This window comes from Rutilus rutilus (genome assembly GCF_951802725.1).
Source record: "Rutilus rutilus genome assembly, chromosome: 16".
Taxonomy (NCBI): domain Eukaryota; kingdom Metazoa; phylum Chordata; class Actinopteri; order Cypriniformes; family Leuciscidae; genus Rutilus; species Rutilus rutilus.
In genome coordinates, this window is record NC_140224.1 from 29,738,191 (window position 1) to 29,764,395 (window position 26,205).

General features: G+C 38.4%; 2 protein-coding genes across 3 annotated transcripts; one reads left to right on the top strand and one right to left on the bottom strand.

Annotated features, from left to right (window-relative positions):
- Window positions 1-422: 422 nt before the first annotated feature.
- sec24c (SEC24 homolog C, COPII coat complex component) lies at window positions 423-22,361 on the bottom strand. Of its 2 annotated transcripts, XM_084435216.1 has the most exons (24): window positions 22,216-22,360; window positions 18,425-18,615; window positions 18,086-18,172; window positions 16,361-16,478; window positions 16,001-16,170; window positions 15,197-15,904; window positions 14,850-14,992; window positions 12,685-12,796; window positions 12,381-12,508; window positions 12,150-12,288; window positions 11,942-12,057; window positions 11,735-11,859; window positions 11,431-11,622; window positions 10,872-10,965; window positions 10,507-10,623; window positions 9,400-9,570; window positions 9,199-9,295; window positions 8,367-8,512; window positions 8,089-8,227; window positions 6,694-6,812; window positions 3,323-3,502; window positions 3,051-3,242; window positions 2,728-2,817; window positions 423-2,077 (listed from the first exon to the last, which is right to left on the bottom strand). In XM_084435216.1, the coding sequence occupies exons 1-24, from the start codon at window positions 22,218-22,220 to the stop codon at window positions 1,937-1,939; spliced, it is 3,720 nt and encodes a 1,239-aa protein (XP_084291342.1). In that variant the 5' UTR covers window positions 22,221-22,360; the 3' UTR covers window positions 423-1,936. The 2 variants fall into 2 exon arrangements, with proteins under 2 accessions (XP_084291342.1, XP_084291343.1); XM_084435217.1 differs by lacking the exon at window positions 18,086-18,172 and having other exon boundaries at window positions 22,216-22,361.
- Window positions 22,362-22,765: 404 nt separating this feature from the next.
- chmp6b (charged multivesicular body protein 6b) lies at window positions 22,766-25,814 on the top strand. The gene is made up of 8 exons (XM_084435218.1): window positions 22,766-23,001; window positions 23,186-23,295; window positions 23,405-23,492; window positions 23,632-23,718; window positions 23,827-23,892; window positions 24,612-24,692; window positions 24,789-24,858; window positions 24,951-25,814. Exons 1-8 carry the CDS (start codon window positions 22,939-22,941, stop codon window positions 25,004-25,006), a joined length of 621 nt encoding a protein of 206 aa, XP_084291344.1. The 5' UTR covers window positions 22,766-22,938; the 3' UTR covers window positions 25,007-25,814.
- The last annotated feature ends 391 nt before the right edge of the window (window positions 25,815-26,205 follow it).

Consider the following 26,205-nt stretch of genomic DNA (forward strand, 5'->3'; position numbering starts at 1 on the left):
ATGAATTTATATAGTTATTTATTTGCAGTCAGGAGGCATAGATGCAACAAGAAAGACATTGAGGAGTATATGGCCAACATAAACAAATATGGGTTAGAGACAAACACAAAAACAAAATAAAGGAAGAAAAAACTAAAAGGCTGATCCCTCCGTTCTAAAGAGAACCTCACTAGGATAACACCTCCAATAAATAAACACACACACACACACACACACACACACACACACACACACATCTATATAAAAGAGCTCTGTAATATTGGATAGAGATAAAGATATATTTCAGAAAGTCTTTGAAAGGACTAAGATGAGCTTGTAAAAGACTTAAGAGCACTGACAAGAAAAGAATCATTCTTCAGCTCGTCCAAACATCATCTTGCAGTTCAATTAAAGATTCAACAAAGCACACTAGCTTGACATCCTTTTTAAAATGTGATTTTTAATTCTGTACATGTAATAAATGTGATGACAAGGTATTCAGTGTTGATTGCTTTTAAGGTCACAATTCCACATGTGCTTGACGTCGCTCGCTTGGAAAAGCGGTTAGAAATGGTCAGTTTCTAATGAGTCCCACACTCCACTCTCAACACAGGCTTCCATTGCACAAAGATTAATATCCTAGAGCAGAGAGACTCCACCTGCACAAAACCATAAGCCTTCACACAGATTTAGAACATAATATTAAATCATAACTGATGCATGATGATCAAGCACATGTAATATACAGGTTACTAACAGACCATACAGTAAAGAAAAAAAAAAAAAAAAAGAAAGAAAAGAAGAGAATTTAAAAGGGAACTCAATGAATGCCAGAATGCTTCTGTAATGTATGCCCAATTACTGAACCATCTTGACAACTCCCATCCTCCCGAGAGGCTCATCTGAAATTCAACTCCCTGTCCGGGCATCCGTCGGAAGAAACGACACTTACGTATATGTTTTAGGCGTATCTCCGTCTTACGGTGGATGAGGGTGATGGCAAGGAGAAAAAAAAAAGCGTGCAGATAATATTTGTCAGTCTCTTGAACAGCTTTCCCTCTCTCTTTCAAAGATAAAGTTAATGCATAGACTTTTATTTCAAATGTTTTCTCAGAGTAAAAGACATTTTGATTGATTAACAGCACACTTCACACTCCCACAGAGTCTATTAGGTTTTTCGCCACACATTAAAAAGGTGAAAATTACAAAAATTAGACAAGATAAACAGAATAACGGATGAAAAAGGAGAGACACGATCAGTAAGGCCAAGGTTGAGAGCGATAAATCAAAGGGAAACAGAACTTAAGCAGAAAAAAAAATACAAATAATCGGGTAGAAATGAATCTAACTTGTTCTAAAATATCTTTCGATTCATATTGGAGTAGGATGAAGGATTTCATTTCACTGTATTCCGAGTAGGTCTAGATTAATTTCTAATGCGGTTATTTTTCTGTCCCTCTGTACCTAGAGGCCATCAATCAGTGCTAGTGTTTCTCACAGTCAAAACACCCAGTACAATCAGCATCGAAGGTCACAGTCAAGCACACTCTAAAACCAGGTAGCTGTTCTGAAGATGTTCGTGTCACAAAGTGGGTTAAGCTCTAATTGAAGCTACGTAACCTGATCCCAGATCAGCTGTAGAGCGGTAATAACAGCATATCTGCTTCCCATCACACAGTCTCACAAGCCTGCCATCAAAAGAGAGGAGGAGAAGGTCGGGTCAAAGCTCCCACCACTAAAACCAAAAGAACACCGTAATCTGACGAAGCAACATTTCCTTTACATGGTGGCGTCTTCCTCAAGAGTCTGGGTGGATGAGATTATACTTGAGGAAGAGAAGATGATGGGCAAAGGGATTTTGTTTATAATGTTAAATAAAAAGTTAAAGCGCTTCTGAGTACAGAGCCAAGGGAGGAGGAGGAAGAGGAGGAGGAGGAGGAGGGTGGACCCGATGCTCCTAGCTCAGGAGCTGACGAATCTCCTTGTGCATGTGACACAGGAAGTCCACATAAGAGGCCCCACCGTTGTTGCTCTTATCCTCCACCAGGAAGTGCTTGAAGATCAGCTCCAGCTTGTCTTCCTGTTTCACCACCATGAGCTGAAAGACAACACGAAGATCAAATTTATTCATTCTTAAGTAAAAAATAAATAAAAATAATGCAAGTACACTAATGGAGGAAAGAACATTAGCAGCAGTTGTAGGCCTACTACAAAGTGGCAAAATTACAAAAATAAATTATTACATAAAAGTAAAACAAAATAAGTCAAAACAACAATTATTATTTTCCAGAACCCACCCATTAAAATAAATGAATGAATTAAATCCCCAGCATGGCTATGTGGTCCAGAAAGAGATCATGGAAAGTGTGAAAGAAAGCTAGGTTCTTTTTCCATGCTTAGTTCCTTTTTTTGGTCTAAATATGGTTATTTTAAGGAGGACTCGAGTGTAAAAACACCCTATAATCATGAGTGACCCAGTAGTGAGAAATAAATCACAGATGAACATTAATCTGGACTGGAAAATCCTCCCCTTTTCCCCTTAGTCAAAGTCATGGATAATTCCTGGATTATCTTGCCTTCATATTCCCCATGCTCATCTCATTTTGCTAATAATTTTATTGTACTGAAGTAAAAAAAAAAAAAACCCACACAAATGATCTAAGCTTTCAGAAAAGTAAACAATCTTTTCAGCTGCCCAAATCACAAAAATCTGCAAAGGCATAATATCAAGCCCTGTGACGTATTTACCTTCATGTATCGTGAGCGCTGTGCCCTGACAGATTCGATAATCTCCCTCAGTCTCTTTGAAAAAGGATTATCCAAAGCCGGCAGAGAGGCCTAAACCAGCAAAACACACAATAAAAATTGCCAATGTTCACATAACATTTTTAAAGACGAAAATTTAGCATGCAAAAATAGTTCAAGTATCTTGGGTAAAGTGTTAAAGTTTCATGTGCTCATAAGGTGGAGCTATAAAACTGCTTCTGTATGAGGTAAAAACCAAATGATTTATGGACAATATGCATGCGTTTTATTCTATTTTAAATATAGCATTTAATAAAGCGTCGTACCATGCCGGGGTCTATCTGGCTGAAGGCAGTTGTGCCAAAGATGTTCTGAAGCAGCTCCTGCTGGGCATTGACCCCCACCCAAAGGAAAATATTCAATCCGTTCTCTAAGAGGTACACTCCTCCCCTAGACAGTCTCTCCTCCGAGTCTCTCACTGCCACAGGCAGAGACATGCTCTCAACATCCAGCTGTTGCTGTAGAGAAACCGAGAACGTTACCATCACAGCTAAATTACAATATCAAATGGGGTGATATTATTGTGTTTGTCTCTCACCAGCGGAAGCAGCCGAGGGTAGAAGAACACATGGCTTTCGGCCACATCCATAGCGCTGACCAGCTGTCTCAGGTAGGCCCGGTCATCCAGGGAGACGTCCGCCCCGGGCTGCAGAACGTCACTCTTCAACACACAGTTCAGATACACGGGCAGCAGCTTCATACATTCTGGTAGAATCAACTGTACACAGAGAAATAGACAAGAAAATATCAATACAATGTAGGATGACAGAATTACTGAGATGTATATGAGAGCGGTAAATATACACAATTTATTTTAATCGTGATTAATCGCATAGGCCTACTTCACTAATCTTGTTTAACTTGTTTATTTTGTCGTCGTTTGCTATATCCAGCAAAGCAAACTATCTAGGGCTGCAAAAACGAATTGGTCAAATCGATTATTATCGATAATGAAAACAATCAATTTGATTAACGATTAGTCGCGTCTGCGCACTGTGACCGGAAAACAATCAGCCAGTCATGTTGCTTTACAGTAGTGAATAACCCATTTCTAAGGACAAAACGCACATGGAAAATAGCGGAGGACACAGAGTGAGATGCTAAAAGAAAGGTACGTGATCCAAATTGATATAAGGAGTCCATATAGTTCATAAATATATGCACACCAAAGCACCCATGAAAAAAAAAAATCTGAAAAAAACTTTTCAGAATTCAGTGTACAGTGTGTGTACAGTGCAACAGCATAAAGCTTGTGATACAGATCAAGACCACATGGAGATAAAAAAAAAACACTATCCACCTTGACTGACTCCATATACCTACTACAGGGATCCATTCAGAATTACTAAACACAGCAACACACACAAGACAGATAAAAACATTATCCTGAATGTGTGTGGAAACAATGTACTGAATGTAGTGAAATGTGTGTCTGTGCATTGTGCATGAATACAATGTGCGATCAGTGCATCGAGAGCACACATACACTGTTTGTACGCACATCAATATAACGGACTCGCGCATGCTTACTGCACCACTCCTGTACGTCACCGCAATCGTCTTTACCTTGATTACAATCTGCATCTATCAAAACTTTACAAGCGAGGACGCTGGTTTGCTTTATTCAGCCGAGAAACGTAGTTTGCGTATCATCTGGCCATTCAGCTGTGTAATTTTTTGACGTTCCGTTAAGTCTGTATTTCACACAGTGAGTTAGGGCTCACGCTCAAAATATGAGTCTGGAATGGATTCATTGAAAATGGCCGCAAGTGAATCACTGTTCTCTCTGCCATCTCTGATGTAATAAGCCTGGTTTTCTTTACATTAGCGGAATTTAGCGCTGTTTTGGACTGATTGTGTGATTGAAAAATGTGCTTATGTGCTTCAGTAATTTATTTGCGTAAAATTATTTTAATGCCTTAAGGATTATTTTTAATTAATTGCATGTGTTAACGTTGACAGCCCTAATATAAATAGGGTTTGAAATTAACACAGGGTTTGAAAATCCACTGTGGCGGGATTACACTACCCAATTTGGCAGGTTACAATTCATAAATTATGTTCCGTCACTTTGCATGGCATCGCTATCAGAGCCCTTCACCTAAAAGGGGCCTCAAACATTAGCAAAACAATGCGTAAAAAGGGTCGCACACAGAGAAACCCCATGCAGCGCCACGTCTTTGAAATTCCAACACATTGTTTTCTAATCATCGTCATTCGCATAGTTTTCCATTAAAATACAACGATTTAGGACAAATATATGTACGTATTGACTTCACCCTAGGACAGGGGTGGGCAACTTCGGTCCTGGAGGGCCACTGTCCTACAGAGTTTAGCTCCAACCCTGAAAAAATCACCTGCCTGTAATTTTCTAGTAATCCTGAGGACCTTGATTAGCTTGTTCAGGTGTGTTTGATTAGGGTTGAAGCTAAACTCTGTAGGACAGTGGCCCTCCAGGACCGAAGTTGCCCACCCCTGCCCTAGGATATACATCGCACTTTCTCTGTTTTTTCAAATACCTTACTTCAAACTCATCGACGCCACTGTTCATTCTTTAAGTGAACTTTTTCCTGTATTGTGATTAGAGTCAATGTTTTGGATTGCCGCATTGAACTTGAGAACGCGAGTACAGAAAGACGCGACCGGTGTGCAATAAACCTGCCTGTGAGATGTCTGCGGTGTGGCGCTTCCCGTCTGCTGTGCCGCCAGAGCCCTAGGAGACAATTAAGAGACTACTTTTTCCAAACCGTTCTCATAAATGCCGCATGTCCAAGACTTTTGGGCAAAAAGCACCCTAGCGTATTTATTGCCACGTGCAGGTGCAGATAAGAGAAGTCACAGAGAATTTTGTTTTTATTTTTATTTCCATTTTATTTTATTTGAACGGTATCCACAAAGTATTGACTGTCGTAAAGCTGAAAACAATACAATGATTCAGAATCAGAGTTAATAATAAATATATTTAAATCTAAGCTGTGACTCTGATGATGTGTTTTATTTCTGAATTTTATGTTTTGTCTAGTAGATGTTCTGAATGGCTGGTAACAAGTTTAATAGTGAGTGAAAAAGTAAATTTCAAACCCTGTGTGTGTATATGTATATATATATATATATATATATATATATATATATATATATATATATATATATATATATATATATATATATATATATATATATATATATATGTGTGTATATATATTTTCAGTATATAATATTTTAATTATATGTATATATACACACACACTACCATTCAAGTCAAAAGTTTGAATAAGTTTTCAGAAATCATTCTAATATGCTGATTTGGTGCTTAAAAAAACATATCTTATTATCAATGTTAAAAACAGTTCTGCTGCTTAATATTTTTTGTGGAAACCGTGTTACTTTTTTTGAATAAAAAGTTAAAAAGAACAACATTTATTTAAAACAAAAAGCTTTACTGTCAATTCTGATCAATTTAATGCATCCTTGCTGAATAAAAATATCTTACTGACTCCAAACTTTTGAATAGTAGTTCAAAGGTTTGGAGTCTCTATAACAACAAATCCTGGAAAAACGGATGTTTTTTAATATTGATAATAATAATAAATGTTTCTTGAGCAGCAAATCAGCATATTAGAATGATTTCTGAAGGATCATGTGACACTGAAGACTGGAGTAATGATGCTGAAAATTCAGCTTTGCATCACAGGAATAAATCACATACATTTTAAAATAAATTCAAACAGAATATTTATTTTAAAATGTAATATTACGTTGTTTTTTTTACTGTATTTTTGATCCAAAACATGCAGCCTCTGTGAGCATAAGATACTTCTTTCAAAAACAATACTCTTACCAACCCCAAACTTTTGAATGGTAACTTGTGTATATATAAAATCATTAGAAACAGTATTTGTCTTTACTCACCTGTCCTGCTGAAGATGGACTGGCACAATTCTTGCGGTAACAGGCTAAGATTTGTGCACACTGATTCACCAGGCTATCACGTACATTCTTGGTAGGACTGCTGAGTACACTCCGATATGCTGCAAACACATATAACAATATATATTTTTTAATTAATTCAGATGGTCCCAGAACAATACTTTTTTTTTTTTAAACTGGACCTTTAAGACTCTTAAAAGAAAATGACCTATATTATGATTAACTAACATGTGAAATGCGTAATAATGCCCATCAAAGCTGCTGAATATGTAGGTGTTGATGGTTATGACGATCAATCATGACAATTGACTCATGACTTTGCAGTCTAGTTTTATTAAAAGATGTGTGTAGACGGAGGAGGGAACTTTCCCTCTTGAAAACAAAACTAAAAACAAACCAAAATGAAAAACAAACCAACATTTTTACAAAAAAGTTAAAAGAAAATAAATAAAATATAGCAAAATAAAACAATCTTAAATAGGGTTTGGAATCAAAAATCGATTCTAATTCTGGAATTAAATACTTAAGGTCTGGAATCAGATACTTAATTTCAATTCCTCTTATCGATTCTTTTGTGTGCATTTTAATGACTTTAAATCATTCAAGCGCAAGAATAAGCGAAAGCTGCCTCTCATACTGTACAGTGCGTGATGATGAACAGAGTTCTCTTCCGTGCCTTTTTGCACTTGAATGGACAAATACACACAAAAATATGACAAAATATCCTCGTAAACAGTCGGTTATGTCATTAGTAAACAAACAGTTGACAAAGAAAATGTATGTGTAACAGTATAAATGGATCTGTGCAGCTCTTAAAGTGACAGCATTCATGCTGCCGTAACGTTAATCAAACAACTAAAGACAGAGAAAAGTCACTCGCGGTTCTTAATCACTTTTGTAACTACATTTGTAATGTATGTGTAATTTATTTATGAAGTGCAGTGTTATTTTACATTTGATTTCGGTTTCTGTACCTGAATACCTGAAAATCTTAAAAAACACTTTTCAATCATATCTTTGTTCAGTTGTTCATTACTGAGTGTCTACTTGTCTTTAATAATGCTTGAAATTTATATTAGTTAGGCTAGTTGTTTTTGCTTTGATATTTTTAAATCCTTGTGTAAGTGTTCCTTAGCCTGTTGATTTTTATTTATGGTTTTCAGCTACAATCAAATGTTTTGCAATAATGTAAATGATATCCAAGTTTCTTTTTTTTTACCTTATTGGAATTGAAAATAGGAATCGATGTGCAGAATCGGAATTGTTCAAATTAAAACGAAACGATATAACAGAGGTGGCCCATAGAATACTACTGCAGGAAGCAGTGAGAAGGTGTTGATCCAATCGGTTTAAGAGGATGTGTGTGGTTTCCCTCACCATATTTGACGAAGAAGTTGATGATGGTGTCAGTCTCACAGTTCCTGTACAGGTCTGCCAGCTGAGAGCAGCAGTTCACTGCCATGTTATGGATCCGAAGCCGTCGCTGACCGTTGCAGCTGGTGTACAGAACAGCACACTGAAGGGAGAGCAAGAAGAAAAAAAAAAGTACAGACAAAAAGGTCAGCACAGCTGAGGTGATTAAATGTTGAGCTGACTGAATTCAGTGTAGCTGACACTTCACATATGTGTGCAAGACTAGACACACACACACACACCTGCATTAAAGCTCCAGTTTCCTCGCTGAGCTTGTCGTCATGTCTGAACTCCACGGTAACGGTCTTGTCACAGTCTAGTCCTGCCAGCTCTACATCTGTGGTGTTGCTCATGTAGAAGGAACCAAAGAAGTCGGTTGCCCGGATACCTGCCACAGCACCGCACACAAGTTCAACTCAGCCTTTATGCCAGTATTTTAAATCAATGATAAAAATGTAATAAATAAACAGGAAGTGGATGAAGGTCAAATGGCTTTATCATGTCTTTGAGAGTTGTGTAATAAATAAATATAATAATACGTAATAAAAAAAATTGGGACCAAAGAACAGTGATACAAACCAAATCATAAAATTACGCGTTTATAAATTTGGGCTTTTTGTGGGGCAATTACAAATAAATCTGTCGCGGTTTGAAAGTGGCCCTCTTGGCTTTTGAAGTTGAGCACCTCTGTCATAATGAGAGGGGATTTACACCACCGTTCAAAAGTTCAAAGTGCTGAAATGGTAATAAGAAATGTTTCTTGAGCACCAAATCAGCATATTAGAATGATTTCTGAATGATCATGTGACATTGAAGCTGCTGAAAACTCAGCTCTGACATCATATGAATAAATTACATGTTAAAATGATAATATTTTAAAACTGTTTTACTGCATTTCTGATAAATGCAACGTTGAATTAGAAACTTCATTCTTAAACTCTTTTAAAAAAAATCATACCAACCCCAAACTTTTGGATGGTAGTGTATAAATATATTGTGGTAAGTAAATGGCAGGATGAAGAAAAATCAAACAATAACATAAAAAAAATCTGGTGTATAGAGCTGTATATTCACCTGTGCTGGTGCGGACCCTCATCACTGCATCAAAGCCCACCTGCTTCTGCACATCTCTCCGCAGGTCATTGAGGAAACGCTCCTGGTCAGTCGAAGCCTGAAATAAACCATAGTGTGAATAATCAATGCATGTTGTTTATGTAGATTTCTTTGATCTGGTCATGTATGGTATTATAACTGGGTGGTATAGTTCTCACTTACCTGGAAGTAGGTGTATTTGTAGATGGATCCGCCTGTTGAAGTGGGGACCACCCCTAACGTTGCTACATCAACATACTGGTTGGGAAAGATGAAAAGGTCCACACAGCAACCCTGCGTCACACACTCCTTGGCTAAGGTGTTGTAAAAACTAACTTGTGGCTGGAATAATGACTGCAAAAGAAATAGGAGGAACTTCAGGATGTGTCGAAAGGAGAGGGTCTTCCTAAAAAAACATCCTCATAAATACCACAATAAAAAAAACTCCTGTTACAATTAGGGATGGGCGATATGGGCTTAAAAATATATCACAATATTACTGGTATTTATTGCGATAACGATATTAATCACGATATAAATATAGTACCATTCAACACTGTTTTTGGCTACAAGTGATAGCTGCATGCATTCTTGAGAGCCTCAGAAACACAAACATTGATCTAAAGTAAAACATACCGATTATCAAATAGGCTCCTATAATATATAAATTATATAAAAGAATAAAAAAAAAACACAGTAAAAATCCAAACACCAGCCCTTGCATAAATTGGAAAAGCTGCAGTTTCTTCTGTAAATGTGCAGATAATGTTTAAATAGGCCTAGTCCAACTGTACTGAAAAACATCACACAATAATAATTCAAATCAATTACAAGTTTGAAATGTAAAAAACTAACAATAATACTGATAAAATAATAATACTACTGCGAATTCTATTAATAACAATATAAACCGCACTAAGGATTGATGAGCTACTGGGTTCATGAATATTAATAACGTTGTCTGCGTTCGCTCGAACTGCCAATGAGATTGCATTAGTTTCTGCTTGCTCATAAAGGCTGAATAATTTCAAATGAACTCCATTCTTTTTAAGAGGAAAATACAACAAATATTGTTTACATGTAGAACGTCCATTCTGCGTGGTATGTAAGACTCTCTCGCTCTCTCTTTGAGTGTGTGAGAATCAATGTTACAATGTTCCCATAGTTCTCAAGTCTCTGTGGTGGCAATACATTTTCAACTGCCACTGTCTGTATATTCAAGATTGCTTCTTTCAGAGTCAGACAGAATGTAATGAGCAGTAGAGATTTGAGAGGAAACTGTCATGGTACCTTCTCTTTATCAGTGCCCACTAGTTTCTTATCCTCTCGGTTCTTCAGTTTGCCTGGAGCCTCAGCAATGGGAAGAGACGAGTGGAAAACAAAGAGCTTTCCAGCACAGTCTGCAGCCTAGATGACAAAACAGAAATGTCATTATAACGGAATGTTTGCACTCAGGGTAGACACAAAATACTCAAGCCAAAAAAACAAACAAACAAAAAATTCTTCCATGAATAACACTACACTTTTCCGAAATGCTCCATGTAACATCTCGAAAAGGTGAACCACAATGAGTTGCGGGAATCATTAACATTCATATGATGATGTACACTCACTGTAGACTATGAAACTTGTGCTGATGCAATAAGATCACATACCTTGAGCGCTTCCAGCCCGGCCTGAATAACAGGCCCAAACACAGTCTCAGTTTCCCGCGTGTCTGCAAACATCTCAGGAATCTGATCCAACAAACTGGAGGGCAACAAACATTTTCATAATCAATCCACTTCGACGGTCAAAATTCAGGTACAAAGCCTTTAATATTTCCGAAATTGTTCATTTTATTCATCAAGGATGCATTAAATTGATCTAAAGGGACATTAATGACATTTATAATTGTACAAATTAATTTGTTCAACTTTCTATTCTTTAATGAATCCTGATTTTTTTTTATGTTTTAAGATTTTCACAAAGATATTAAGCAGCACAACACAAATAATAAGAAATGTTTATTTCTAGCACCAAATCAGCATATCAGAATCATGAGAGAATGACAGCCAGAGTAATGGCTGATAAAATTCAGCTTTGCAATCACAGGACCACAGAATCATCATTTTAAATTGCAGTAATATATTACTTAATATTACTGTTTTTACTGTATTTTGATCTTACCAACCCCCAAATTTTGAATGGTAGCGTACAAAAACCAAAGCCTACCTCTCAATAACCATCCTGGACTCCGAGACATTGACCAGAAATCCATCCAGTAGGGGCACAAACATGTCAGCCACATCTGACACAACCATCATCTGTGGCTGGGCAAGGGAGGCCTTCACGTTATAGAAATGAAGCACTTTATTGTAGGTGACAAAGCCAACTCGAATGTTTGATTCCACATCAGGATTCTCTCTGCAGCAACAATAAATAGACAATGTCAAAATGATACTGTTTGTACATGCAAAAACACTCTCTCAACAGACTTTTGTAATTGTTTCTGATGATTCAAACTTTGAACTCTCACCTGGGCAAGTAATCCAACAGTGTCTTCAGCTCCTGGCACACGATTCCCACCATTCCATTCTTCACAGCATTATAGGACACGTCAATCAGGAAGATGAAGGCTGGCGGTTGAGGAATCTTGTTGTTCTGTCAATAAATAATATTTAATTAAGCAATCTCACACATATCAGCACAGATTGTAGCGGCACGATTGGAACTTATACTCTACCTTACAGTAGTCCACAGTAGCCATAAACTCATAACTGCCCATTGAGAGCTCCGGTCGGTCGTAGCAGTCCACCCTCTTCCCTGTGTGATCCAGATGCTGGAAGTAATGGGGAGGCACTAGAAGAGTGAAAGGAGAACACAAACAAAACCATTAGATGTTTATTAAGATGAATTCAACATGATAAACGTGTTCCTGGAGCATGACTAACCCTCGGTGACACAGCTGCAGAAGCCACACTGGAAACGACGGCCACCTTCAATAAACTGCATGTACGGGCACATATAGGCCTTACAGCGATTACAGCGGATGGGACCACTTTCTCCATGATCCACGAGATATGGTGGTGACTGCCAGTAAAAAGGAATGACATGCCATTACCCACAGGCCCTTTTGCAATCATTTTCAAGGCAATAAACAACATTCATATCTGGCCTTTTACCTCATCTGGAGGCAGAGTGGCCAGGGGTTTAATGACAGCAGCCAGGGGCACCTGGGACTGTTTCGCCATGTCGGCATTGCAGGGCACGTTGTAGGCTGTACAACGGATGTAGCGTGGACTCGCATTCCCTTTAAAGAGATGAATATAATGCATATTTTATTCAAACCCGTAATATCGTGAAATAAAGCCTATTGTTATACTTATGATAAAAAAAAAAAGATGCAGTGTTAGGAATTTAGTAAGTATATTAACGCTAGTTTTCCATTCCAAACATACACTAAATGTATCCATTCGCTATTCTTACCTTGATCTCTAGCTTGGAATTTGGTGGTGACAAGAGGTGGGGCTTGACCTCTGACCCCTGTAGTAAAAGGTTCACTTCCCTTGTTTGCTTTATCATCCTCGATAACCTGAATCTGAGAGAACAAACATCCGCCTATGAAAGAGTGACACACCTTTATTCATGAACAAACACAACCCAACCCAACCCAACACCTGATAAACCTCTTAATGCCCATAATTTAGAACTGATCCAAACAGGATCAGCAAGTTTAAAAGTTTAGTGCCACATCTGATCATCTAAAACAGATTAAAGGAATATTCAGGGTTGAATAAGTTCATCTTAATAAACAGCACCTGATACATGCTGTCTCAATCTGTTTGGCTCTAATATTATTGAACAGTCCCATAGACTTACAAAACAAGAGCATATAGTGCCACAGGAATGAGTTCGAAAACTCAGAAACGAGTTAGTATGTTTTAACTTCCGTTTCCATCGTCCCAAAGTCAAATTGTTCTTGGTTAAATGCCTGAAATAAGGTCTGTGGTTATCAAGCCCACTCGTTGGGATGTTGTTTTTATTGGTAAATATTATCTTGATAATGCAGTTTCTTGCACTTTTTTTATTTATTTTTATTAGCTTATTTTCTGCAAAAATCCAGAATATTCCTTTAAATGATGGGCCATAATGTTTACATTAGAGACAGCCTATTAAACCATAAATAAGAACATGCCAGTCATGCACACACGGTCACTATATAGCATGCGGGAGTGTTGATAGGAATGGTTTTGGGTGGGTACCAATGACTGCTCTAAACATTATAAAATACAAGTAAATTATCCAAAATCATTCAAAGAATCTATTGATTTAAATGGATAAAATAATGACGAAAATTGTGTCACTATTTACTCTCTCTCATGCTGTATAACTAACTTTCTTCTGTGGAAAACAAAAGAATACATTTTGAAGAAAGTTGGGAACCAAACCATTGACTTCCACAGTATGAACAAAAAAAAAAAAGGCATAGAAGAAAGTAAGTCATCGTTTTGGAACAACATGAGGGTGAGTAAATGCTGACTACTCTCATTTTTGGGTGAACTATCGCTTTAAGTATTCATGTTATACATGCGTGTCCATCTCAATAAGGAAGTTGGTCTGTTGCACAGAGCTATCATGTAAGCTCCATAAGAACAGAGCATAAAATATTCATCTAGATAGAGTCACTGGCATCCCTATGAGTAAGGAACGGAGAAATCGGGATACAGTATAACAACACAGAACAGCAGAGAGACACGAGGCACTTACTGGACTGGGGATTGCGTCTGGGTCTATTCTATGTCTTGTTTTCTGCACAGGCGGCATGTCACAGGCTTGCTTTACATTTTAACAATTTAGTCAGCAAATTATAAGAGAGGAGAGAGATAGAGAGAGAATCCAAAACAAAAGAAAAAGAGAGAGAGCAGAGAAGATAAACAGAAGTGTAACCACAGTTATGGTTCCTCTGTTTTTTTTTCCAGGCCTAGAATTACTGATGATTAATCAAACTGTTTAGCAGGCAGTATAAGAGACATGTGTGCAGTTATTGCGAGGTGGCACGTGCAGATTTTTCAAGCCTTAAAAAAAAAATCTATGAATCTGGATGTTGTTGTTGTTGTTAATTATAGCCACCATAGTGCATGCACATCAGACACAGGAGACTCCAGAAGCCTTTCTTAACACAACCACATCACATCTATATACATAGATATTCTTTATTACATACTGAGGGTATGACTGTGCGTATGTGAGTGAGTGTTTATCCAAGTGCATTAGTACTGAAAATGATGGATTTATATATTTTATAAATAAAAACTAATAAAAACTTTTTTTAAATTATATATATATATATATATATATATTGTTGGATTGTTTTTTTGAGTGAAGAAAACTATGTACTTATTAAAGTATAGGTAAAACATTTTTTATTAACCAGTATTTTTTTCTAATAAAACCATTTTTGGAACGTTAATGTTACAGAAGTAATGCATGAACAGGAAAGTTAAAATATCGTTTCTGCAAGGAGTGAACTAATTTTGTTTAAAGCCCTGTTAAAATCACACTTGAGAAATTAACACAGTAGATGTGTGGGACAAAGGTGTGGTGAACAGTGATTTTTGACTGTGTGTGTGTCAGATCTGAGCTGTTCATACCGGGCTTGGAATAGAATCAGGATCAAGCCTCTTCGGGGCGGCTGGTGCTGGGGCAGGTGCAGCGGGTGGCGCTCCATAATTTGGCTGCCCAGAATACGGTCCTGCGTAGCCAGGCTGAGGACCTCTGACCTGCCCGAATGCACCTGGTAGGGAAAAAATATCATAGGCAAATCAATTCACAAAAATCAAAGTCTTGTGAATTAATTAGGGTTGTTAAAATTTAGTTCACCCAAAAAAATTATAATTTGTACTAGTTCCAAACCTGTATAGCTTCCTTAAATACACTGACATGTAACTGTCACATTCATTTTTTTTAATAGTTTTTAGTTAGCAACAATGATGCGCACCATTTTGCTGAGGAGGATATCCCTGCATTCCTGGCTGTGGTGGTGGCCCTGACAGGGCAGCATTGATAGGACTAGGTGGCATGCCCGTTTGTGAAGGGGGTACATGATTAGCCTGTGCCATTAGAGGCCCTTGTGATGCCATTGGAGGACCTTGCATTCCAGCCAGGGGAGGCCTTGGTGGAGCACCAACTTGTGGTGGAAACCCAGTAGTGTTTGGAGGTGGACCTGAGTGGTAAGGTGAGGGTTGGGAAACTGGTGGTTGGTGTTGCATGCCTCCTGGGAGCTGAGATGGAGTTGAGGCGGGTGGTGGTCCTCCAGGGAAATTGGAGAGTTGGGAGGTGGGAAGTGGAGGTCTTGGGAAAGAGGGCTGTGTTGGAGGAAGTGGGCCTCCATATGACTGGGTGGGACCTGGAGGCAGGGCTGTGGAAAACGGAGGCTGAGAGACAGGCGGAACTTGAGAGAAGGATTGTTGAGAAACAGGTGGTGGGGCTTGGGGCTGAGTGGGGCCAGTGGAGGAGAAAGGCGGGGCAGCATTTGGGAAAGGCTGCTGGGCAGGAGGTGGAGCTCCGTAGTAGGACCTAGGGGGAGCATGAGCCATAGCTTCAGTAGGCGGAGGCTGTGTGGGAGCAGTGGAGGTGAGTGAGAAATTGGGAGGAGCTGCAGGTGTGTAGGCAGAGGATATAGGAGCCTGGGATACGGAGGGAGGGGCTAGAAAAAAGAAAAGAAAAAAAAGAACAAATTGTTGATCACTGCAATGCTTTAAATCTTTTTATGATGTTACATTTTTCAAAAAAGGTTATTTACCATAGCCTGGGCCTGCAGGGGATGGTGCAGTGGAGCCAACCTGCATGCTGGCCATCTGATTGGTCATCTGCTGCATGCTGACAGGTGGAGCTCCAAACTGCTGGTCGTACGGGGGCTGAGGACCAGAGAGATTCACCACAGCTGGAGTGTAAGGTTGAGACACTGGAGGCCTGAATGAGCAATTAAAGTAACATCAAAGACAAGACAATGCAGAGAAACCATGAAAAATAGCTCACTTTGCATTCATTAAGCATCGAAGGGAAATTTTTTATAACCCATTTTTTACAACCCAGGTAAAAAATCGGTAACAGGGAAAGAGTGAAGGAACATGGTTATGTGCTAATATGACAGGTCACTGACCTCTGTGATGGAGCACCCATCGGAGGTGGTCCATTTTGAGTTTCTCCTTGCCCAAACTGAGAATAGTTCTGGGCACCTGAGACAGGTGGTGCCCCTGAAGTGGGGGGTCCTCTCATACCTTTAGGAGGAGAGACAATAAATAATTAAACAGTTCAATGTTCGAGTGAAGGCCAGGACACACCAAGCCGACGTTCGGCCATCGGACAATGTCGAGCAATTTTGTTTACGGTTTGTATATCTGCAGTCCTAGTTTCGGTTTCCCTTTTTGAATGACGAAAATAGACTATTGATACCTGCTGATATAGACAGGCATGTACTTACACGCAGGCGCAGAACACACGTGCTAGTTGAGTCGTCTTTAGTCCTTTTGGTGTGTTCAAGCGCAGCTTTTTGGCCCAGACACAGACGACAACACAGTTAACTTTTGTCGCTGCTAGTTCTTTGATGTCGGCTTGGTGTGTCCCAAGCTTAACACACTTTTGATTTCAAACTTTTATGATTATCTGTGAGCAACAAAAGGCATTTAATATAAGCAAATAATGCAGTCTATAATATAGACTTGTTTGTCGTTACACTTTAGTCATTTTTTCTTTCTCTCTCACACTTTCTCATGACAAAGACATGTTTTAAACATGTAAAAATGTGGGACCTAAACAGAACGGAAGGGGATGAGAAAAAAATCATTACAGGCCAAAAGCTAAAAAGTATTTGTTGCAGTTGATTACTAGACTGGGTAAACCCAGGCCGATCTGCCGGCGATTTGATTTCGCCCTGCAGCTCAGGCTGGAAACCTGTACATTCTTCTATCCTGCTCCCGTTACAAATTTGCGGGGACCAATCCCAAACTGGCTTATCCACCTGGCGCACTATTGGCGGGTTTAATCCAATCCAATTTCCTTTTAACCTCTCGACGATGATCAATCAATGGCTTCTTTAGTTTAGCAAACAAATCGTTCGAGTGGGTGTAAATACCACTCACTTTCATGTTTTGTTTTTTTGCACAACCTGCAAAAATCGCTCGATGCCATTGCTGCTTCTGCAAACCGCTGATCAATGCTCCAAACCAACACGTTTGTACACACGTTTCCTGCCTGGAGTTTTCGCTGCAAAGTACGTCTCCTGGATCGTTGGTCTGATTGGTTGAAGGACTATCTAATTGCGTACAGAGTCATTTGAACTATGCCGTTGATCACGCCTCTTGTGCAGTAGAAAATACAGAGCAGACTCCCCAGACTAATGTTCAATCATAAAAGATTGAGCTTGGTCTGGTGATGGCCAGACTAGTTGATTACATCACCAGCCAAATGTGTGCAAACTAATTCTGTCTAGACATAAAGGGAATGTTTGCTTGGTTTTGGTACCAGTGTCAATTTTGTACTGTGTATACAAGCATTACAAATATACCAAAGCAGTCAAATAACCCCCTTGATTCTTGTATGGGAAAGTAAGTTCACCCAATGAACATGTAAGGATGATTAACATACTAATGTTCAATCCTAACATGTACTGAGACTAGTGTAAAAAGAGAATATTATTGGGAACAAAAGTGATGTAAATATCATCAGGCAGGCTTTCCACAGCAGGCTTTTGACTGCATCCTGCTCTTTCCATTGCCACAGGTGAAGCAGCGCCCAGCCATCCCGCACAATATAGTCAATAACAAATTGCAGGGAATAGAGAAGAGGAGAATAGAGACAGGCTGCTAAGCAGAATTAAACCAGTTACCTAGGTCAAGAGGAGAGGAGGAGGACAGGTCAGAGACTAAGTTTGTTGCAAGAGTCTTAGTGGGAAAGCTTGCATAAGGAGAATATCCTGCAATACAAGAAAGAGAGAGAAGTAAAAAATGGGAATAAAATGTGAAAACAGGAGATGACAGGTAAAAAGAGGAGGCTGGGAGGGATAAATCTGGCTGTCACTTTCTTCTTCGTGCTCTGAACAAGCACAGCTTGAATACACACAAGAATATATCTCACAGATTGACCTTAAGGCCCTATTAAATGATAATAACCTGTCATAAACTTGTTCTGAATCAGTCACAATCATATCGTACTTTCACCCCCTTACCTTGCGGTGGACCTTGTTGGTAGGCAGAACCAGGCCCGTTATAAGGTGCGTACTGAGCTGGATATCCCGATGGCACGTGGCCAGCCCCATAGCCAGGCTGAGGGTAGCCCTGATACCCAGGCTGAGGCTGCCCATAAGGAGAGGCCATGTGAGGTTGCTGGTTGACATTCATTCTCAGTTCATCCCTAACTCTGAAGAGAGGGCAGAAAAAGGATAAGGAGAAAGTGAGTGAGTAAATCTATATTTATGAGGTACTGCTGTGAGAAGTGCTTAAGAGGTCTTGTTAGTCGCTCTGATGCTTTCAGTGGTCTAAAGACATGTGCTGCTGGACTGCTGGCACAGCAAAACTCCCGACTAATCATTTAAGCTCAGACCAGTGCAGCAAATGTTGACATAAAAAGAGAAATTTGCCCGAAAAGCTCTTTCACTCTTCAAGCCAAAAACGCTTTGGGATTTCTAAAAGCAAGCAACACAAGGAAATTGATGAGCAAACAAATAACATGTGCATTTCACTTTAATTTTAAGCATCAGAATCAAAATGATTCATTTATGATGGCAAAACCCATTTCAGCATAGACTTTAGCCCTGTTTAAAGTGAAATATGATTCAGTAATCGAGAGGAATTGTTAGTGGAAAATGTAGGCCTACATCTCATCTGTTGTATTATGGTCAAATAATAAATCAACGCCCTTAAAGTAAACATTAGCAACCCTTTTAACTTGCATAATGTGACACATTTCTTAATGAAAGTTTCAACAAAAATTACAACAGGATTTGAATGAATTAAAGGGGAACTGATTGGATCATGTTGCAGATCAGAATAGAGCCAGATGTGAATGAAAGCTTGCAGTGGATCATGGAAGACTACGTGGAGGTCAAGTTCATCCTGAAGATGGTTTCGCCATCATTAATTTGGTAACACTTTAGTTTAGGGTCCAATTCTGTGCATGCCTATTACTAGGATATTGGGCCTTGGCTGTTTATTAGTACTTATAAAGCACATATTAATGCCTTATTCTGCATGACCATATTCTACATCCCTTAATCCTACCCAATACCTAAACTTAACAACTACCTTATTAACTATTAATAAGCAATAATTAGGTGTTTGAGACAAAAGTCGTGGTTAATAGTCAGTTAATAGTGAGAATTGGAAGTGTGACCATTAATTTGATTAAATTAATGTTAACAGGCATGAAACTTTCACATTAACCATTGGCAATAATTTAGATAGGTTAACAAAAGTAGCCTAAAATATCCATATTTGGATATTAGTTAGCATTAACTAACAGCCCACATGGCATAGTAAGTATTGCCAGCCAATTGAGACAAATAAGAAAAGGAAATTCAGACCCAGACAAGTTATTTTGTTGTGATTAATGAAATTATGTATTTTAATTAACAAATAAATCAAAGAAAATGCATTAATAAAGTAAAAAGGTTAAATTTTGATTTCATGTCAACATTAAACTATGCCTGAAGTGAACCTTGATCATTTAAAAAAAATCTGCATATGCATAACACTACTTAAAGGAACACGCCGACTTTTTGGGACTTTAGCTTATTCACCGTATCCCCCAGAGTTAGGTAAGTCCATACATACCCTTTTCATCTCGGTGCGTGCCGTAACTCTGTCTGACGCACCCACCGCTAGCCTAGCTTAGCACAAAGACTGGAGGTAAACGGCTCCAGCTAGCATACTGCTCCAATAAGTGACAAAATAACGCCAACATTTTCCTATTTACATAATGTGTTTTGTATAGTCACAGCGTGTAAAAATAACAAGGTCACATGAGACAGCCATCTTCTAACCATATACATACTGGGAACTACATTCTCAGAAGGCAAAGCACTGCTACTTGGGCGGAGTGACCTTGTTATTTGTACACGCTGTGACTATACAAATCACATTATGTAAATAGGAAAATGTTGGCGTTATTTTGTCACTTATTGGGAGCAGTATGCTAGCTGGAGCCGTTTACCTCCAGTCTTTGTGCTAAGCTAGGCTAGCGGTGTGTGCGTCAGACAGAGTTACGGCACGCACGGAGATGAAAAGGATATGTATGGACTTATCTAACTCTGGGGGATATGGTAAATAAGCTAAAGTCGGCGTGTTCCTTTAAGAGGACTGATGATAGACAACAAAAACATGACCTATTTTCAAAAGAAAGCACACCCGAATAACATTCACAGAACATAGCATATGTCTGACGACAATACTTCCACACCCATCCCAAACATCTGAGACTCATGACGAACTGAAGTAACTCCTGAAGCTGTTAACATTATAGTGTTTAATAGTGTCTCCCACATATCAATTTCACAAACATCAATGAAACACAAGCAGATTGTAGTCTACTCAAATGACACAATTAGTGCAAGCACACTTGCTTTCTTAATAGCAGATGTTACAATGAAATCAAATGCATATGGAAAGTAGATTCAACAGCTATTATGAAATATCTAGACTTCAAAACATCTTCTGTAAAAATACTGTTCCTCAGGTTTATAGTAACAGCTGAGAAGCTTGAGCACAACGCAGCCTTGAATAATATGTTGAATAATTCAAGGCAATGGATACCGTAATAGTATACAGTATCCCATGTGTGAGGACTTCCAGAGATAAACACACTCATTTTCCATCTATCTGTCTGAAATGAAATGACAGGCCTGCTGCATGACCTGAATATACTCATCGGAGTTGTGTACAAGATCACAACATGGGTGACATTACGTAAAGGGAAACCAGCAGACGTGGAAATTCAAGTCTGAGACTCAAACTCAAGTCGCAAGTCTTTTAACCCAAGCAACTGGTTTCATGACCTAAGGCTTAAAGACACTGATGATCAAACAACCAAGCTGCCTCTAAAATTGCTTGTCCATCTGTGGATTTGACCAAAAAGCATGGTAGAAAAGTAAGATCCTCTAATTAACATAGAGATACAGTTGTCAATAAAAGGGGCGTGGTCTAGATCAAAATAAAACATTTCTCAGTTACCCATTAATTTACTATGGGGAACACGAAGAGAAATGTCCTTTTTAATGGATTTTCACAAAAAACTTGCATTAAAGTTGTTCAGTTTAAGTGAGCATAACTATCTTGACAACTTAAGAAGAAAAAAAAGACGTATTTCAATCCACGTCAGAGACTCTAACGTGTCTGGAAACCAGTGTCGTGCTTTCACTTTCATGCACACAAATTTGGAAAATGTAAGCAAACGAGAGGGACATGAGCGTGTTACGCGAATAAAAAAATGAAACAACTAAAATACATTAATATCATGATATTAAGAAACTCAAAGTAGAAGAAAAGTCAAACAACGTGAGAAACTAAATCATAACATTAAAGTCAAACAGATGCATTACACCACCAACACATGTGCTATTAAAAGTAAATAACATACTATTACCTGGGCCATTACATTACATTACACACGTTATGCTTTAATAAATAACTGTATTTTTTAAATCACTATGTGGCGTACGAGGACATTAAATCCACTCACTCTCTCACCTCTTGCTAAGCTAATTTGAGATGTTTACCGTTGCCGGTTATTAAAACACAATCAGGAAATGACCCACTTGGTCTGCCAACACGGATCTCACCTCAATAAACCCTTATATCGTATGAATTACAGCAAAATGTGTCACTTTAATGTATTAAATATAGATAAAACGCATAAATGACTTGACGCTGCGGCTCGCGCTGAATGTGCTAAGCTATGCTAGCAGTGACAGGGAAATAATAACCAAATAAAATAACAAATATCTAGCGCTATCTGACAGCTCACCTCATAAACAGCTCGATGGGTTAACGAACGATTCGTCGGGACGCCGTTCCGGTTCTAAACGCCGGTAAACGCGACAAGGCTACCGTTCTTTCACGGAAAGACCAGAAAGACAGACGTTTAATCCCTTCCTCACGCGCACCGGAAGAACTGAGGCTGTATGCCACGTCCACATCCGGTCATGATGAAGTGGTAGATTATGATGGAGGACATTTAACTTTCACGTTTTGGACAAATAGAAATGTGGCATATAAAAAGTATTTTCACAGAATTATCAGTAACTTGGTTGCTAGCTGACCTAAAGGTGTGGCTCAGTGAATTAGTCTATACAGACAACTAGGTTAGGCCTAGTCAAAGTCCCTAAAGCTCTAACCCTAACCCATACTTTTATTTAGCACCGACAGTACTAAATATGAACAGTAAAGATATGTGGGATATTTGCCTATATATATAAACATAACGGCCATTGGAACAATTTGATTAATGTAATAATTTCGAAGTAATAATTATTATTATTATCAATAATAAATCAAGTTATTTCTAAAGGGCTTTTATTTTGAAGTACATGACTTCCGGTAGGCCAGGTTGCTGTTTTCTTCCACAGCTCAGAATTCAGTGTTGCTGTCATGGACTTACAGACATACGAGGCTTATGGAATTACCATTTTCTAAATTTTAGAAACACCACCCCTGTCTGGACAGATAGTGGCGGGGATGCGGCATCGACATGGGAAATCTTTTCGGGAAAAAGAAAGCAACTCGGGTGACCGAGCAGGACAGAGCTGTGCTGGTGTGTTAGACAGCTGCTAACTGGCTAATAAGTCTTACGAGAGAAGTACATATATAAACATACAATATATATATGTTGTATTATATAGAAAACAGCTCTGCTATAGGATCATTACTGTAAGTAACATCTTGTCACGTTTTCGCTTTCATTCTATGTTTCTTTATTATTATTTGTGTGTGAGCAGCAACTGAAGCAGCAGAGAGATAAACTGAAGCAGTATCAGAAGAAGATCACTTTTCATGTGGAAAAAGAGAGACAACTGGCCAAACAGTTATTGAAAGATGGAAAGAAAGAGTGAGTGTGATCATGTCTCTCCTTGTTACTTGTAGAACTAGCCGGTCTAGTTTTCTAGACAACAAACAAACCGAATCTTCCTTATAATATTTTGTGTTTGTTTGTTCAGAAAAGCACTCCTACTCCTCAAGAAGAAACGCTACCAGGAACAGTTACTGAACAAAACTGAAAATCAGATAAGCAACCTGGAGCGGATGGTAAATAAAAAAGATCTTACCTTGAGAATGTTAGATATGACATGTTTTAACATGGTTGCACCTTTTTTCTGTATTATTATTTTTAACCTATCTGCCGTTATTCATGCATATCACAATCAGATCTATTTTTGTTTTACAGGTTCAAGATATTGAATTTGCACAAATAGAGATAAAAGTCATTGAAGGACTGAAAGTTGGCAATGATTGCCTGAAGAAAATGCATGAGGTATGTAATGAGAAATTAAATGTTATTATTGGCCATGTTCAGTACAATGTATTGGTTAATTTAACTCCATATCTCTATTCCTTTTCTTCTTTTTTTTTCTGATGCCAGATGCTGTCCATAGAGGACGTGGAGAAGATCATGGATGAAACACATGATGCCATTGAGTATCAGAAGGTACATTTTACTTTTCAAAATTTAACTTGTAAGTTTAGTCTAAGCAGTTTATGTAACCAGCCACAGTAAAAGTCATAAGACCCTTTATTGGAATACATTTAGATATACAGTAGGGTCCAAAGAGAAAAAATACTTCTCTTTTGCATGTTTTCTAAAAAAAAAAAATTCGCTCACATGGTCAATGTCACACATTTATTAATGTGTACATTTCATTTATGACCTAATAATAATGTTTCTTCAGTTCTCATAAAAAACTTTTTACATTTAAATATTTCTAAATCCTAACACTTCCAGATTTAGATGAAAAAGTCTCCCACTGTACTCCTGCAGTTGGAGTTGTATGTTTTAATAGATTTCTCTTCAGATTGTTATGTGCAACACAATGATCTTTCACTGATCGTTATTTGAATTTATTGAAAGGATAGCCCCTTGAGATGTAACATCTCATATTCGAGGGGCACATGCCAGAGAAATATTTCGACTGACATCAACTTTGTGTCAAAATGGAAGAAAAAAAGATGAGCAGCCATAAAAGGCAATAATGATCTGTTATACTCTACGCCACATGTGCTACATCCTCAAATCTAGAAGAACTGAGAGGCAGCTGGATCTCACTCGCAGACACGCTGGGTCTCTTTTGTGCTTGTTGCTATTTAAATCAACTGTGCACGCTGTACAAGTGGTTTTTCCCTCATTCCTGGTTGACTGTGTGTGTGCAGCAAATTGATGATATGCTGGCGGGATCTCTGACCCAAGAGGATGAGGAGGCTGTGCTAGCAGAGCTGGAGGCCATCACTCAGGTGTGTACATGAACACACTCTTGACAGCCCTTGTTACTGATGTTGCGTCAGCTGCTGTTGTTTCATCTACCTTATACATTTCCTGTTTGCGCTCAGGGAGATGCTGACCTTGAACTTCCTGAGGTGCCTGAAGAAGATCTACCAGAGGTTCCAGAGCAAGAGCCAGGTCTGTGTTTTCTTCTCTTTTTCTTTAGTAAATACTTATGCATAAAGTGCACAGTATGCAAATACTTAGAAAACGTGTTTGTAATGTTTCAGTGCGGGAGAAGGAGAGGGCGAAAAAGAAACCAGAGCGAGAAATGGTGGCAGTGTAAATAAAGATCTGTCCATCTGTCGTACCTCCATGTCTTCTCTCGAGCCATCCCACTGGAGACCCCAGGGGCTCATCCTAAACAAAACTCTGAGGCGTGATTAACAGTCCTCCTCCTCGTACATGTTGGAGACCCTACATCAACGCCATTTTTTTAAAATTGTATATACACAGCATACTGTACGCCATTTAGTTTAGTAAGATGATCATTCTGAAGATCACTCTTAACAGTGCCTGGTCTTTCTAATCACCCTACAGTTTTGTCTGATCTTTCAATTATATATCAAAGGCATATCATGTCTAAGCTTGTCACTTTTTAATGCATGCATTACTTTTATTATAACAATCTCTGTTAATAATGATTCCCAAACTTTAGTACGCCATGTTTTGTCACAAAGAACATAAACCTGAAGCGTTTCCATTATGAGCATAAACTTTTACAAAATTTTCACTGTGCTGTAAGATGTCATTAAAAACTAAACTATGACAAGCCTGGCTTAAGAAGTAGTTAAAACTGATTTATAGATTGATAAACATCCTTGAGGGAAAATGCAGGTATACTACAACAGAAATGTCATTTTAAAGTCCAAACAACTTCTGTTCAGAGTCATTATGCTGTACACAGTGTTTTGTTTTTATGAAGTATACATGCATAAGATACAAGGACATGATGTATAGAAGCAAAAATTAATCACATTGTCTTTTTTGTATATGACTAACACACTGATTTATTTAAACTACAATTTTCCCAGCTTAGCACTCTTTTACTGTACTGTGAATTCGCTGTTCATTAAGTACATTAGTTTATAGTCTGTCTTCCTCGTTTCATTTTGTAAATATGCAACATAATAATCTTTCATCACTGTTGTGCCTGCACTCCCTGCAGGAAAAGGCATGTATATGTAGCAGCCACTAGGCAGCAGTATTATGCAAGGCATGTTTGCTACAAGGCTGGCAGTTTGGCAGAAACGTGGCGTGCTACTGCAGGTACTTATCATGCGGTTCCCCAAATGGCCTCAGATATATCACATCTTAATTATAGAAACAAAAGTACACAAATGAGATGTCTTTATTATATTCTCATCATATAAACTACCTTTTGAAATGTGGGAAATGCATGGTTAGATTTATTTTGTACATGTTTTAAAAGAAGTCTTACCAAGGTTGCATTTATTTGATAAAAAAAAAAATACAGTAAAAACA